The 16,751-nt window shown below is 41.4% G+C and overlaps 1 protein-coding gene across 1 annotated transcript in view; it reads right to left on the reverse strand.

The window, feature by feature from the left end:
* Positions 1 to 4,300: 4,300 nt before the first annotated feature.
* The window catches only part of WRNIP1 (Werner helicase interacting protein 1), a 31,891-nt gene continuing 19,440 nt past the window's right edge, over positions 4,301 to 16,751 (reverse strand). Inside the window, exons 4-7 of the mRNA XM_019542386.1 lie at positions 15,980 to 16,209; positions 9,023 to 9,178; positions 6,953 to 7,032; positions 4,301 to 5,062 (exon numbers count right to left, since the gene is read on the reverse strand). Coding sequence (XP_019397931.1) covers positions 4,787 to 5,062; positions 6,953 to 7,032; positions 9,023 to 9,178; positions 15,980 to 16,209 — 742 coding nt within the window. The 3' untranslated portion in view covers positions 4,301 to 4,786. The remainder of the gene's footprint in view (positions 5,063 to 6,952; positions 7,033 to 9,022; positions 9,179 to 15,979; positions 16,210 to 16,751) is intronic.

A 16,751-nucleotide genomic window follows, 5' to 3' on the forward strand; every position in this document is an offset into this window, starting at 1 on the left:
TGGCCTCCTTAATAAACTTTTCTAAGATCTTCCCCAGGATAGAAGTCAGGCTAATGGGCCTGTAGTTAGCCAGATCCACTCTCCTCCCTTTCTTGAAGATTGGCACCACATTGGCCTTCTTCCAGTAATATTTCCTTGGTAACAAGCAAGGTATAAATCTACTTATGTCCCAGCTATGTTACTATTTTTAAAGTTAAATTAGATCAAACTGGTAGCAGATTAGTAGTTCTAGGCAATACAAAGCTGACCACACTAGCTTAGCAGATGTTTTGCCTACATCCTGAAGTCATCTTGTTTATGGTTTTCTCACCTGTTCCTTTCTTTTGCCTGAAGTGGGGTTTGAAATAGGATAGAGCTAGGCTATTCTCACTGATGACAAAACAAGCAGCAATGGTCTCAATTTGCAGCAAGGGAAGTTTATGTAAGATATTAGGAAGAATTTTCTCACTAGGAGAGTAGTAAAACACCAAAACAGGTTACCCAGAGGTGGTGGAAGCTCCATCCTTGGATATTTTCAAACCCCACCTAGATAAAGCTTTGGCTGGGATGATCTAGTTGAGGCTGCTCCTACTTTGAGCAGAGCAGGCAGTTGGACTAGATGACCTCCTGAGGTCCCTTTGAACCCTCATTTTCTACAATTCTTCCCTTAGCTTTGCTTCTCAGTCTAACTTGACTTAAACTATTTTGTAGTCCTTTTGCAATTTAAGACCGAGCATTCTTCATCTTTAGAACACAACCCATTAAGACCTCTTTGGTTTAATCAGAGTGTTGTTATGCACCAAAGTATACTATGAATGCAACGAGTGACCGTCATACAAGACATAACATGAACAATTCCTGCCATGTCTCATTCAGTGTATCATAAGAAAAATGCTACATAAACAACCACATTCAATAGATGGAAAAATGCACTGTAATTTATGCAAATGAAGCTGGTAAAAAGCTAAGCACAGGCATCAATTGCAATCAAAAACTTGCCCCAAATAGTCCAGTATAGCTTATGAAATTTTGCTGCCATGGGATAAACAGAAGCTTTCAAAGATGCAGAGGCATGTTTAAAAGCATCTGCTAGGTTTGCTGACAAGCTCGTAATGGCTTTGGCAATTTTTCTATTTGTACATCAATTCTTAATCAATAGCTCCACTAAACTCTTGCTCCATACTTTCCTAAAATGGCTTTTGTGTCATTCTTGGACTGTGTGGGACCGAACCTCACAGGAATAACTTTTAAGATGCTACCCAGTAGGCAACACTGATACGCACTTAGCTAGGGTTTCTTCTGAGAGAAAGAAGCTGGGAACAACTAGTTTGTGGCATGAATCCAGCTAACACTGCACCTTTTTTTTAGTTTCATGTGTCATGGCATTTGTCAGTGGCATCGGTTCACTTTGTACCACATAGAATATGCTGATTCTCTGGTTACACTTCAGTATCCTTACCTACCAGTGCTAATGGCAGCATGACAAGCAATCTGAACTCACATGTGGTGGGTAGTTTTAAACTTAATATAGTAACAGGGACTATCCAATGACATCACCATTAATCAGTCCATAACCATTACTGTTATTTTTGTTTTAAAAACTGAATATACCCAATTGAGCATAGGTATATTTTGCAAAGTTCAGAGTACTGCTCCTATTGCCTGCGAGAAAGCATCACAAACTAACTTTACAGGTAACAATGCACTGTAGCATGTTAGGGACTCATTGGATATTTTATGCCTCTTGGCCTCATCAGAAGCCTTTGGTGGGCCAAAAACCATTTCTGTCTATTGTGCAACAAATGTATTTGTATTAGGCAAGAACCATCTGTCCTTTCCCAGAAAAAAAGAATGAAATTGTGATATATTTTGTAGCAGGATTACCTTAAGCATAACTTCTAATGTTTCTTGATATTTATGCAGCCAAACTTCCTCAACAGGTTGATGACAATACTTAAAAGTCTTTGATATTTTTCTCTGTTTGCTCCAAGCCATACCTAGACCTTTGAGCACCTCAAGAAGTGATTTCCAACACAAAGTCCTGGGACCATATCATCCAAGTAATAACAAGGACCAGGAATGTCCTTGAAACCTTGGTCTATGACTCACCAACAAATATAAGAGAAGGGAATGCTATTCCAAACAAATCTGCGCATTCATTGTTATGTACTTCTTGCCAGATTCCCCGTCACGTCATTCTTGAGCTAGATTACTTTTACATAGATACTTACCAACAGTTAATGAGGCTGATTACTCATCTACTTTAGGCAAAGCTACTTGCAAAGTAAGTGAACGGCCACAGATGGTTTTTCCCTTTATTGGCCCTGTTGGAATATGCTATTCATTCTGTCACCTTGCATAGAAATCCAGAGAGCTGTTAATTGAGATTTTTCTAGTTTTGTTGTTTGCTGCATCACAAAAGTGAATGAACAAGCTTCACAAGGTGTAGACATTTCTCCCTCTTTACTTACAGATGTTTTACTTTTTATGGTTCCAACACCATCCTGAAAGAACATTAAAATAAATCAGCTCTAAAAAAACTTTCAGGTACATTGTAGCTTTGCTAGGTCTCACTTATATTCAGGTTTAGGCCCCAGTTCAGCAAGTATCTTTAAACAGTCAATGAAATTGCATGATTGAAGTTATGGACACCTAAGTACCTGGGCTCATCTGGAACCTTATCCATTTATCTTCTCCTGTATGCTTAAAATGGACTGAATGATTTTAAAAAGTTCCATGATCGATTCCAGACTAATGGAGTTGTGGCTTGCTCTCTAAAAATCAGCCCATTTCCTACAGAAAGAGTAGTAATATACATATATTTCTAATACTAGCTGTGATCTGTATGCATCAGGTAGGTGACCAGCAGATGGCTGGGTTGCACCATACATACATTGTACAAACAAGCAAGCAGTTCAATAGTGTTGCAACAGAAGATAGTTTTCCTTACTTCGCCAATTAAGATTAGATTAAGCTTTTACTAGTTTTTAGTATCCTAGGTTCACAGCAGTCAGTTTCTCTTAAGGATTAACTAAAACAAGTAGACACAAAGAAGGTTTTACTCCATACTTCAAAAATCCAAATGTTCTCTTTAAAAAAGAATATTGAAGGCAAAAATTATCCAAACTTTGCCATTTTTTTCTTTTTGGATAAAAACAGATAACAAGCTGGGCAAAAATAGTTCATTGACCTGACACTGTATTTTTCAGTAATTAAACTGTTTATCTGAAATACTAGTGCTTGGCTTTACTCTGCAGCATTGGGAATTGTTCAGAATTGGGATAGCACAGGATCTTACTTAATATATTCTACGTGACCACAAACAGAACTCACCTTTTTGAGGTACATCATCTGAATTGATTATAGGAGGTAAAGATTTGTATGGGTGATAACTTTTATTGGGCCAACTGTCTACAGGCAGTCCTCGGACTTACAACACAATTGGTTCCTGAAAATGGCGTCAAGTCAAAACACTGTAACTCAGAACCGATTTTCCCATAGGAAACAACGTTATAAATGGTGGATTGGTTCCTGAACCAAGGCCCGTTACCCTATTTTCACCAAAAATAACCCAGAATTTTGTACTTGATCAATTATAGCTGAGTAATATAGCTGTATTTATGTATTTATATTGTAAATAGCAATCATATTATTTGGAAGGACTTCTTTAATGCGACTTTGCTGGACTTTTTGAAAGGCTCTTGGTTGGACTTTCTGAAGGGTTCTTGGCTGGAGTCTTCTTAGGAGTTTTGGCAGTCTTGCCTGCTTTAATAAAGGAAGTGTCCAAGGAAGTTTGTATAGATGTTCTCCAGGGCAATGGATGACACAGCAACTTGTTTGCTGGCATGGCGTCGCATCAGATCAAGAGTTGTAAAGTTGAAACTGACCTCAGAGTGTCAATTTAGAAACATTATAACTCAAAACATTGTAAGTCGAGAACTGCCTGTAGTTAGAAGGGACAATGAACTTTCAGGTACCTTGCATGGTACCTTTACCCAGGTGTCTCCCACACTCCACCCTACTGCTGATGCACTGTTTTAATAAAATGTGATAAAACATTTAAAAATGAAATTAAGCAGACAGTACTCTTGTTCAGTTATACTGTATCAAGCACCCTCCTTTAATGTTAGCATTAACAGTAACTTGCCAGTGAAACATCTAGGATCCATTTATCAAAGGTGTTTACAAATAAAGCATTGATTAGTGGCAGAAGAGCTACAATTAACATGAAAGTAGATAATTAAAAGTAAAAGACCCTCCCCAAAATGATGTCAAAAACCCCACTGCTAACATGAATGTTTAAAAATACACACATAAATAATTTTCAGTATTTTGGAACAACTTTATTGGTTATGAAATCTTATAAAACAATTTCAGAAATAATGTATAATCATGACTATTACATTGTAATTACATTTTGTTTTATATTTTATAATTTTCTGCAATTTAATTTCATTATTGAAATACATTGAAAAAATGGAAAAAGTTATATGCTCAAGATTTGAAGCAAGTAAGGCAGGGTCTTTTTTTAGTAAGAAAAGTCTTTCATTGCACTTTTCTAACAGTTTCTTCTCTTAAGCCTTATGCATATTTTTCTTAATAGGCAAAACACATTGTTTGGGTATTAAGCTAATACAATTCACCTTTGTCTTCCCAAATTGTGTTACTGTATATTTTTTAAACACATGGAAACATTTATAAACCAGAAGCATAAAAGGATCATCATAGGCCCAGTGGCTTAATAATTTTGACATTGCATTTGAATGCAGACACATCCTTCATAAAAAGGGAAGATACTTCAACACATTTACTTCCTTCTTTCCTTAAAAAAGTCAATTCCTTTCAGCTCTTCAGGCAGATAATCTTGGTTTACAGGCTCCTTGTACATGGGGTTATATTTATAGCCTTTTCCATATCCCAAGTCTTTCATGAGTCTGGTTGGAGCATTTCTCAAGTGCAGTGGAACAGGAGGAAGTGGTCCCTGGTGGCTTCTCAGGCATTCTTTGACTTTGCTGTATGCTCCATATATCTCTATAGACTTGGGTGCTCTGGCAAAGTAGACTACACACTGAGCTAGTAGAACCTGAAACGTGGAGCAAAAATGGTATCAATTTTTAGATTGGTATGTATCCTAGAGTCTTGTGGAGTCAAAGGGCATAAGCCAGCCAAGTGCCTGAAAACTGTGCACTAGCTAGGAAAAGCTGGACTCTGGAAGTCAAGAAAACTGGTCAGCTTAGCTTCTATAACCATCAGAAAATTGGAAATCTCTAAGACTTTGGATATTTGAGAACCTCCAAGACTCTTTGTTTAAATAAAAACCTAACTTCAAGGATCTCCATTTCTTCCTTTACAGTTCATCAGTCAGACACCATAAAATGGTATGACTTTTAGACTGCAAGGTCTTTTAGGCAGTAACAATCATCTGATTTGTACATTGCATAGCACCTTAACTTGGTCTCTGTGCTACAACAACATGAATGTTAAATAGTAATGATAAATTTCTGCATAATATGGGTATTTGAAAACCAAAAAAAGGAGTTCTTAACTTAGGGTTTGGGCAAATGGTACAATTACTACAAAGTAATTCTGTTTTTAATACTAATATATTTCATATTCCAGGTCAAATTAGCCAAATCAGTTCCAAGTCATATTGGTTGAGCAGAACTCAATCATTCCAAAAACCATATTACTATAACTGGCAAGCTTCCTCCATCCCAGACCTAGCACCCTGAGACTTCAGATACCATTGACAGGCATCCTACGTGCAGGCCCAAACCCAGAGGTCTTGTGGCTTGGATACCCCCAGATACTACAGGCAAGCATCCTTCATCCCAGACTCTTTGGTCCGGGGTTTCAGATACTCCCTGCACTCAATCTTAGCTCGCAAGAGGCCGGAACTACACTTCATCTTTTTCTTTGTAGTAAAGAACAGACAAACAATCAATTGGCTACACCAGGGATAGGCAACATTTTTTGGCTGGAGTGCCAAAAAACACGATAATGCCTACCTCGGACGGTGCCAGAGTGCTGGCATAGCAGAAAAGCAAAATGAGGACAAGGGGTACATGGCAGGATGCCCTGCTTGTGCCCCTTGCCCCCCACCCAAAGCCCCTTGCTCCCAGCCCTGCTGCCCCTTGCCCCCTACCCAAAGCCCCTTCCCCGCCAGCTGCAGCTGTCTAGAGCCCAGGCTTGGCTACAAACAGCTGTGCCTGGCTTATCACCTCTGTACCGGGAGCAGGGGAGAGACCGGGGCTGTGCTGCCTCAGGCCCCGCCCCCACTACCCACTCCGAGGCACACCTGCACACGCCGGTGTACAGCTGATGCAGGAGCCCGGCACAGCTGTTTGGAGCCACCTGGCTGCAGCCGCCCCGGCTCAGGGGAGCTGCTGCCAGCTGGGATCCCGAGCTGCTCAAAACAGGCAGCTGGGATGCTGCAAGCCCTACTGGGAGCAGTCCAGGCTCCGTCGCTGGCAGCAGCTTCCCGGAGCTGGGGCTGGCTATAGCGTGCCAAGCAAAATGGCGTCACATGCCATGCTCGACACGCGTGCCAGGAGTTACCAACCCCTGGGCTACACAATATAGCAGGTACTATTAAAGGCCTAGCTTTCAAGAGCTAGACAGCCTGTTTACAGTGAGCAAAAAGGTTCTTCCCTGGATAAAACTAAGTAAGGGAAGACAAACGATACACCGCTGTAACTTACACTCTTGTACCATTTCTCTTTACTCTCAAGGAGTGACTTTACCCTGCAGTGGAGGAACTACATCAGTGTAAGGCAATAAATCATGTGTCTGCTCCATTTCTATCACAGAATAAAATCAACTTACTTCAGAGTAAACAGGTGTCCATATCATTAGAATATTAAACTATGTGGCTGTGTTTATTTAGGAAACAAATCAAGAGTGCCAAGAAAAAAAATAACTTAGTTAAAACAGGTATACATGTCTGGTCAACCAAATCACATGAGGATTTTACCTCACATTCAGGCATGCCAATAAAATGACAACCTTGATAAGCAGCAACAGCCTGTGGTAATGCCAAAGGATCTGCTAGTCCTGCAACAAGAAGATCAAGTGACATTACATCAACAATCAACAACAAGTACATTAAAATCAACAATCTACAAAAGAGGTCTCTAGCTACTAAATGGTTGGGGACCAAATGCCCCATAGGCGACACCAGCAGGGCTGCATACCTGTGGACCACAGCAATGTAGCCAGACAGGACCTGTGCCTCCTGCACTGCACAGACACCCCTGCTGCACTCCATGGGCAGCCACTACACTGCTGCACCCAACCCTGCACACCACTGCACTGTGCACACATACAAGCATTCTCCCATCACCACCATGCACCAGTGTGGCCCCAGCCTCACCTTCAGCTTTATCACCTCACTCCTTGCAGCAGGGGTAGGCAGCAAAAACCAGAGAAGGGAGGAGGAGCCTGGAGCCCCTAGTACAAGGGTGGGCAAAATGTGACCCATGGGCTGGATGCAGCCCACCAGGCCATTCTATCTGGCTTGTGGGGCCCCTAAAAAATTTAGACAATTAATATTTATCTGCCTCTGGCTGCCTGTCATGAAATAATTGCCTGCCCCTGCCTTAGCTGCTCTTGCAGCCAGAGAGAAGTGAGAAGTGGCAGTCAGGCAGGAGCCTGTGGTCCACATGCCACTAATTGGACACCCCGATCCACTGTAAGCAGCGCATTTTTTCAATTATATTACCAAGTCAGCCACCTACTACTGAAAGGAAGGTTGCATGTGTATATTTCAGAATTGCATTGCAAATACCAGAATCTCAGATACTGGAACTGTGGATAACATAAGGAGATGACTAATTCACAGTCAACAAGATTGTAGAATCACGGTGCATAAGCCATCTACGTGCCTCAAAGCCGAGTGCCAGCTAGGAAGAGCTAAATTCTTCAAGCCAAGAAGACTTGTTTGCTTAGCATCTATAATCAGAAAATTGGAAATCTCTAAGGCTTTGGATATTTGAGAAACTCAAAGCTTTTGTATTTAATAAAAGTCTAACTTCTATGGTCTCAAGTTGCATCAAGGGAAGTTTAAATTAGATATTAGGAAAAACTCTCACTAGGAAGATAGTAAAGCACTGGGACAGGGTACCCTGAGAGACTGTGGAATCTCCATCCCTAGAGATTTTTAAGACCCACCTAGACAAAGCCTTGGCTGGGATAATCTAGTTGGGGATGACCCTGCTTTGAGCAGTAGGTTGGACTATTTCAGCAGTTCTCAACCTTTTGCACCTTACATCCCACCTACATCAAGTCAAAAAATCCTGGTCCCACCAGTGGGCAAGCAGGGGGGCGTCCCCCCCCCCCGAGGCCTGTCAAAGAGTGGAGGGGCACTCAGAGGCCAGTCAAAGAGCAGGGCAGGGGGGTTCCCCCTCTGGCCGATCGAAGCACGCAAAAGTGAAACCAGAAATCCTACCATGGCACTTCCAGTTTTGCCACCATGACCTGAGTCTCACCTAGAGGACCTGTGTGTCCCACCAGTGGGATGCATCCCACTGGTTAAGAAACCCTGGACTAGATCTCCTGAAGTCCCTTCCAACCCTAATCATATCTATGATTTGAAACATAGAAGACAGCAACATTGATGCAAAGACCAATGGCAACAGCTTGTGGTTACAACTGGTAAGTTCATAACAGCCATAAGAAAGAAAATAGTGAAGAGAAAAAGGAAAAGAGATCAAAGATGTCTTGTATTTATCCTACAAAACAGTACACATATTAGTTGGTCCGCTGATTGCAGTGGGAAACTGTTGCAAAAATAAAGTAAAGCATCTGCAGTGGGAACCAGATCTGACATACCAAAAGAAGACATGCCAACACAGTTGCCCAGAGTTCCTGGTAGACCACTGAACAACACCTCCAGAGGTTAAAATCCCACTTTACAAGTCGTGGTGGGCAAGTAGACCTTGGTGCAGCATAGCCAAGGAGGTGGGACATGCACGTTGGCAGTACAGTAGTCATGAGCCTATCACACTGGCTAAAACATTCCCATACACATAATGCTAATACATACCTATATCCTCACTTGCAAACCTCACCAGCCTTCTTGCCACATACAGTGGATCCTCACCACCTTCAAGCATCCGGGCAAGCCAGTAGAGGGAAGCATTTTCATCTGAGCCTCGCATAGATTTATGAAGTGCTGATATGCAATTGTAATGCTCTTCACCTATTTAGAGAGAGAAAAACTGTGGCAAAAGGCTACTTGCAAGAATTTAAAATTGATAAACAAAAGTCCTACTCTGAATAGTATTTGTTAGACTACAACTATTAACATGGGAAGAAAGGCAAGGGTGGGGGTGTGAAAGTCACATTTTTAAGCCAGAATTGACCAACCTGGGAAACCTGGAGAGGTATGGAAAGAAACTTAGGCAAGACAGTGGACAGTATGTCAGATATCAGCTTGCAATGTTATATGGCAAATAAATAAATAAATGAATAAGTCAAACCAACTTATCTTTCCAGTGAATAAACAGATGTAGTATATACATCACATAGCCTGGAGGAAACAATTGGTATATGCAGCCTTGTACAATTGCGTGAAATTCTATTCCCAGCAGTAGGCATTTGCATTGCCAGAAAGACTCAGACAAGCTGACAGGAGCTCAGAGGAATAAAACAATGTGATTAAGTAAGGGACTGGAAGGACTTATGATTGAAATTTGATATGTGTACCTTGGCTGGCTAATGACTTCAATGGGGCACACAGGAGGATCAAAAGAGTTTCCTGCAATGCAAATGAGACTATGGAAAACAAAGGAAAAGAGATAATTTATATATGCATTTTTCCCCCCCGTGACCCTGTGTTTCAGTTTCAATTGTTATATCTATATGTAAGCTTAGAAGAGGCTTTTGCTTAATTGTATTGGTTTTAATGTTCCTCATTATCTGCATTTCATCCCTCCCACCCAAATGCCTAGTATGCTTTGGCTTGCAGATGCCATAAATATAAAGTGCACTAGTAAGGCAACTGACTGCATACATGGGTATCTGTTAAATTTCTTTTCCTCCTACAGCCAAAAAGATTTACAACTATATCAGAACATGTCATTAAAACTGCTAGGCATTGCATGATAAAAACTGTGCGCATTAGCTTGAGAACTACAGCCCAAAACCATGACCACAAATGCCCAAAACTATTACCACTGGGGATTTGTACACGTTTGCACCGCAGTGCGATGCTTTTAAAAGCACCCAGCACTCTGATGCATGCATTTGTAATAAATGGCAAAATGCACATCAGCACTGAGAAAATGGTGGCAGCACACTTCTGAAGTAAAACACATCCAAGCTGTAAAAAAGTTCAAAAGCACACTGCCACCATTTTCTCAGTGCTGACGTGCATTTTGCCATTTATACAAATGCATACAATGCAGCACCAGGCGCGTCAGCTCGCGCACAGAACAGACTCAATTAATCAAGTCTGCTCTGATGCACAGGATCTCTGGCGTTTTGGAACAGACAAATGTATGCGTATAAACGCCCATTTAGCTGATCTGATAAATGCCGACTCATCGTCTCTTAGGGACATCGATGGCAACAGGATTGGGAGCCAATTCTTTGGTTGTTATAATTATCATATATTTTTATTCTTTCCAGATTTTAGGCTCACAAGCGTGGGGCTTTTGAAACATACAAGAATTCAGACATCTATTTTTAACAGTAGTCCACACAAAGAGCCCACTGATATACAGTCATTATCATGCCAGCATAAACAGTGCCTCTGTGCCCTGCCATAGCACTCAAGCTTTCAACTTGAGCTGGTATGTAGAAACTTAAGCAGCTGAACCTGCATCATGCTTTTGGAAGAGACACCTCATGGTCTCTTAAAAGGAAGAAGGCCTTTAAATATCTAGAAACTTTTTTTTATAAAAAAAAGTCATTACCCATTGGCTGGGTAATGACTTCAATGGGGGCACACTTGCCCTTTTTTCCCCCCTGGTCAAATGCTTTCATGTGCCATTTAGGCATTTAAATCCTAAAACTATACTATTATGATAAAGTACAGTAGTATTAGTCTACTGCGCATTAACCATCATGAGAAACTGATGGAATTGGGGTAGCCTACTGCACATTTATTTAATAATTCCTTTTGCAAGTGCTAAATGTAATGCTCAGTAGACACTGCACATTAATGAATGTGTAGTCATACCCAGAAACACTTAAAAATACATACCACAGAGCAGGAGACTATATTTTAAAATATGAAGGAAATTATATAATTATGCACACACACACACACTTCTCCATTTCCTTCCCCATAAAGTTACTTTTGTCATTCAGTATCCCCCAAAATTTGATTAGACTGGCCACCATGAACCACCCTACAACCCACATTTTTTTTTTAAATGGTTTGGACAGTATCTAAGCCAGGGGCAAGCAAAATATGGCCCATGGGCAGGATCTGGCCTGCCAAGCAATTTAATCTGCAGGCTGGTGCCTACCAAATTCACTGCATCGATCCAGCCCCAAGCTGCCCCAGCTGTGCTTGCATGGCACCAAGCCCTGCTCACTTCCATGGAGGTAGAGCACACTGCATTCCCACTCTTGCTCATAGGATAGCACTGACCCTGGTCCAGCAGGTAAGGGAATAGCGGCCAGCAGGGGGTAGAGGGAGTGGCAGCAGTGGTAAGCAGGAAGCAGTGGCAGCAGTGGGCAGTCAGGAGGGAAATAGGAAAGTGGCAGGGAAGGGTGGCAGCAGAGGTAGAAGTGGCAGTGGTGGCAGGTGGAGGAGTGGCGGCATCTGGGCGAGCTGGTGACCCGGCCCTACTCACCACCACGCATGGGACATAGGAAATGGTGGGGATCCCTGCACTATGGGGCTGGAATAGCTCTGGCCCTCTCCCTGCTGCCCTGGATGAGCCCCATGACCAGGACCACCAGCTTCATCACATGGGGGGCTGGCAGTGCACAGTTTGGGCATAGGAGCCCCACGCAATGGAGCCAGTGGGCCGGCCAGGTGCAGTCCTGGGGCTTGCCAGGACCGTGCACTGCTGGGATGCTCTGCCTGCCGCAGGCTGTGAGCACCCCGAGATTCCACTGCCTGTTGCTGATGCTGGCAGCCGAGGCAACGCACAATGGTAGTGGGCCGTGTTTTGTAAAGGGGGGTCCCACAGGTACATCCCACCATACACACACATCCACTCTCCCCCACACCTACCTGATACCCACACATGTACCCACACACCCCTGACACCCTCTAGCCACCCTCTCTACACACCCCACTGCCTCCACAAACCTCATACCCACACATCCACACAAACCCCCCATACTCAGCCACACCTTATTATTCAAACGTATACCTACACATTATTATTCAAATGTATTGAGCTTTGAATCATGTCAGAGTTTTCCATAATGCTAAGCACAATACAACAATCCAAAAGGACAGTCCCTGCCCTTTTGAATCAAAGGAAAAGCTTGTCAGCCTACAGATAAGGGATGGACAGCAAACACAACAAAAAAACCAGAACAACAGGGCTGACGAGATCTTTTTTATCTTGAACTTAACTGAAAGAAAGAATGTAAAACCTGTTTCTAAACAACTATGCATTCATGGACTTTGCTTCTTCATGAAGTATGAAAGAATTTAATAATTTGAGAGTATTTCTAAGGTAATAACCATATCTCAGACTAAATGAATTCAGAGACTGAAAATGCATTAACACAAGCTAGGGTTTCCTTACGTTTTATCTTTGATATTTTTCAATTAAATCAACATTAATAGTACATCAAAAAAAAATCAGATGACCACATACACAAAATACTTACCATGGAGCAGCTGAAGTACACCAAGGCCCTACCCCTTTTAACTCTTTAAATGTGTTTAACCCTTCAGATTTGTTTGTGGGTCCCCACACTCAATCACACAGAATACAAGATACTTCATGGGATAGAATCATAGAAAATTAGGGTTAGAAGGGACCTCAGGAGGTCATCTAGTACAACCCCTTGATCAAAGCAGGACCATCCCCAACTAGATTATTCCAGCCAGATAGGGAGAAAGTAAATTTTAGAAGAAGTATAATCTAAGATACAGCTAGTAGAGACAACATTTTCATAGTCCAAATCCACATCCAAAAAAGTCAACCAGGTAAATGGCATGAATCTGAGCGTATTTGAACTTAGAATAAGGAAATAGTTAAGCTGTCTATATTTGAATCAGTTGTTAAGAGAGAAGCAAGCTATGGCAATGGATGCCTTCCAAGAAGACAAATTGGACATAGGACTGGAACTTATGTATATAGGCAGGAACTGAGATGTTCGGAATTTCAGAGTATCGGGCCACAAAGAAAGAACAAACTGGCAAAGGGTGGAAAAACTGGATGTAACACTGAGCCTAGTAAGTGAAATCTGACATTTCCCTAATCACAGCCACAAATTCTTCTGTATCTCCAATTCAATTCATTACTATTTTTTGTCTCCTGTTCTGTATCTTTTGCCTCCCTCCTTTTTCAATCAGAGCTGCTGGGTTAGGTGACCTTTGCCCAAAAATTGCTTTCATGGCCAGCATTTTCCCTTCATTTGTAACAGGAACCTTGAAAGCATCATATAAAATTTAAAAATAAACCCTACAAATCTCTCATCACAGTTTCAAGTAGTGACATAATTAAAGATAATCCAGCATATCTGATCTTCTGGAAAATTAAGTCAACCAATTTTCCAAACATTTCTTGGCTTAATCATTAGAGGCTAAGATGCATAGTCACTCAACTATTACCAAAGCTCTAGCATATAAACACAAGGAAACTCAAGTAATCCTTAATATTAAATCTGTAATTCCCATCACTACTGCATAGAACGGTACAAATGGACAGTGTTTGAGACCCACAATGTTGCCAAGTCATGAATTTAGTAAGAGCAGGTACCAAATTAGAAATCCTTTAACACCATTACACATATACAACCTGACATACATAAACTACAAAATGCATTACCTTATAAAGGAATTCTAAAAATAAAGTGAACTGTTCAGATTCTTTAACCAGCATTTTGTTTGAGAGCTTGGGGACTTCCAAACAGAATGAAAATGCCACTGAAGATTTCCAACTTCCCACAAATGAAAATATACATACATATTTTCAAAACCACAACAACCTGAAGTGCTAAATATTTTTCCACCACATCTGAGCGTATCTAATGACCTGTGTACTGGCCAAAATTACCTATTGTTTACTGGAAAATAGAGATGCAACATCAGATTCAAAATGTCATTTCTGGATTCCAGGTCAGACATTTTTCATCCTCCACAATAATTACAATAAAATACGAACTACAGAGTCCGACTAGTTCAATATGTTAAAGAGGTACTACACTGCTCTAAAGTATCCTTCTTCTCTCATTAGATACTCTTTCTCTCACTACATTCCTAAATACGAGAGGGATCTTAGCTAGAAGCGAAGAAAGTTCCACGGCATCTTGGTGTAGAAAAGGTTGGCACAGTCAGCATTAAAGATATAGAAATTTACTAGTGCTGTAAGAGAAAGTAGTCTTGTTACGTTAAAGGGGATATATACCACTTCAGAGCGCCTATTTCCTGTATTGTGTATTAAAATGTTTGTATTAAAAACGGTACACTGGTTCTTTAGAAAGTATCATCCGAGCCAAAGCAAAGCCCTGGAACAATACATTCAAGATGAACCATTTAAAGCTGAGAGTTAAGTAATTTATTTAACTGATATACTTCCCAGGAACATGTGGCATTTATTATTCCCCCCACCCCATCTACTTAACACCACCATTCCATGCACAACATCTTACAACTTTTCAGTAAGCAGCCACCCTCCACCTGTCCTCACCCACAGACTTCTTTGGTAAAGACAGCAGGGTTCTTCCATAGCAGCTCACATGAGAAGCAAACCTTGTCTGGACAGGTGTGTAGTAGCGGGTTCTACAACTACCTGCTATCCGCCTTTCAAGTTGAATCTATTAGGCCTTACATTGTGTCTATCACCTAAGAGGCTGTTTCTCCAGGGCTCAGGGGAGAACTAGAAAAGAAGGAAGCAAAGATTGTCACACACACTGGAAACACTTAAGTCTTGCTGGCCTTATGAAGCCAGTGCTCAGGAACCAGGGTATGACTCTGAACACCTGTGTTTCACAGATTGTGGTTTCTACCCAACCTACTAACTTCCACAGCAAATAGTGAACTAAAGGCTTTTATTTTCCCAAAGGCATGTACTGCAGCTCCCTGTTGAGAACAGCATGCTGATTTATTACACATGATGTGCTTTTGAGAAATCAGGAGACATTTAAAAAAAATAAGGTTAATAAATAGCAGCACAAGTCTAAATGATTCATCTGAAAGGGGAAGCATGCTCTGTGACAGATGTGAGTATATGCAAGCTGCTCCCTACTTTCATGATCCTCATAATCTGAAACAACATCTAGAGAATCAGATCAGTTTGGAATGCCTCATGCGAATGACAGCATCCACTGTCAACTATGGCCACTCATCTATCACCATTTGGGGTTTAAATAGCTTCCTACTGGCTCTAGATGGAGAAGAGATTTCTGTCATGGAAGTTGAAGGTCCGTGACAATATTCTCCACCTTGGGTAGCTTGAGTGTAAACCAATATAATCTCATAAAAATGCATTCTGAATTGTCCCCAAAATACACTTGACTCAAAGAGCTGTGAAAGAGAGAAGAAAAAAAAACCCAACTCAATTTGATTCTCATTTGTGGGTGCCAGTAGTTATAGCATATATAAGCTGGAAGATGAGCCTGTTTGACTGAAGATGTAGCCAGGGAGCCCACTGATGGCTTTTTTGGTGGGGAAATAAATCCAGACCCTCTCTAAAGGTAAAAAACCTCTTCAAGACTCATTTTTAAACCTATACCAGCTAAAACAAATCATTCACATTAATGGGTATTCATATTTGTATTAAATGATGTAACCTTTAGTTATTAAATTATGTAGTTCTTGCTGGATAGCACTACCTTGAAAGCTGCTAATTTACATGCTCACCTGCTCGGTCATAAAGGATATGAGACCGTTGTAGTCCTTCCTTCACATGCTCTTCTGTTATAAGAACTGTATCTGCAGGATACATGCGCATACTATTTTGATGAGAGCTTTTTCCTGCAGTTAATCTGGCCTGAACAGCCAGCTGAAGTCCGTTCAATCCAGTTCTTGCATCACCATCACAGAGGTAGGCAAGAGTATGGAGAGCTTTCTCCTCTATGCACACTGGAGACCTGCAACAGAATCATTCCCATCATTTCCCTTTTCAGATTGCATTTGTGCATAATAATATACCATGAAGCAAGGTAACACTTCTATACAGGGTTCATAGTTTCATAGTTTCTAGGGTCGGAAGGGACCTGAGCAGATCATCTAGTCCAACCCCCTGCCATGGCAGGAAAGAATACTGGGGTCAAATGACCCCAGCAAGATGTTCATCTAACCTCCTCTTAAACACCCCCAGGGTAGGAGCCTGCACCACTTCTCTTGGAAGTTGGTTCCAGACCCTAGCCGCCCTGACCGTGAAGTAGCGCCTCCTGATATCTAACCTAAACCTACCCTCTGCCAGCTTGTGACCATTATTCCTGGAATAATCCAGAAGCAGCTGGATTTAGGGTTTATCTTTAACTCACTACAATCTGTTTAAGTTTTGGAGGGACCTGGAGAACAGTATGTGACCTATGTGCTATGTGCATACAGCACTTAAGTACCATAGCATGTGTTCAAACTGAAGGGGGAGGTTTCAGCTATCCCTTAACTTCCTTGTTTTTTAAAA

This window comes from Crocodylus porosus, unplaced genomic scaffold, assembly GCF_001723895.1.
Source record: "Crocodylus porosus isolate Cpor-Errol unplaced genomic scaffold, CroPor_comp1, whole genome shotgun sequence".
In the NCBI taxonomy this organism is placed as follows: domain Eukaryota; kingdom Metazoa; phylum Chordata; order Crocodylia; family Crocodylidae; genus Crocodylus; species Crocodylus porosus.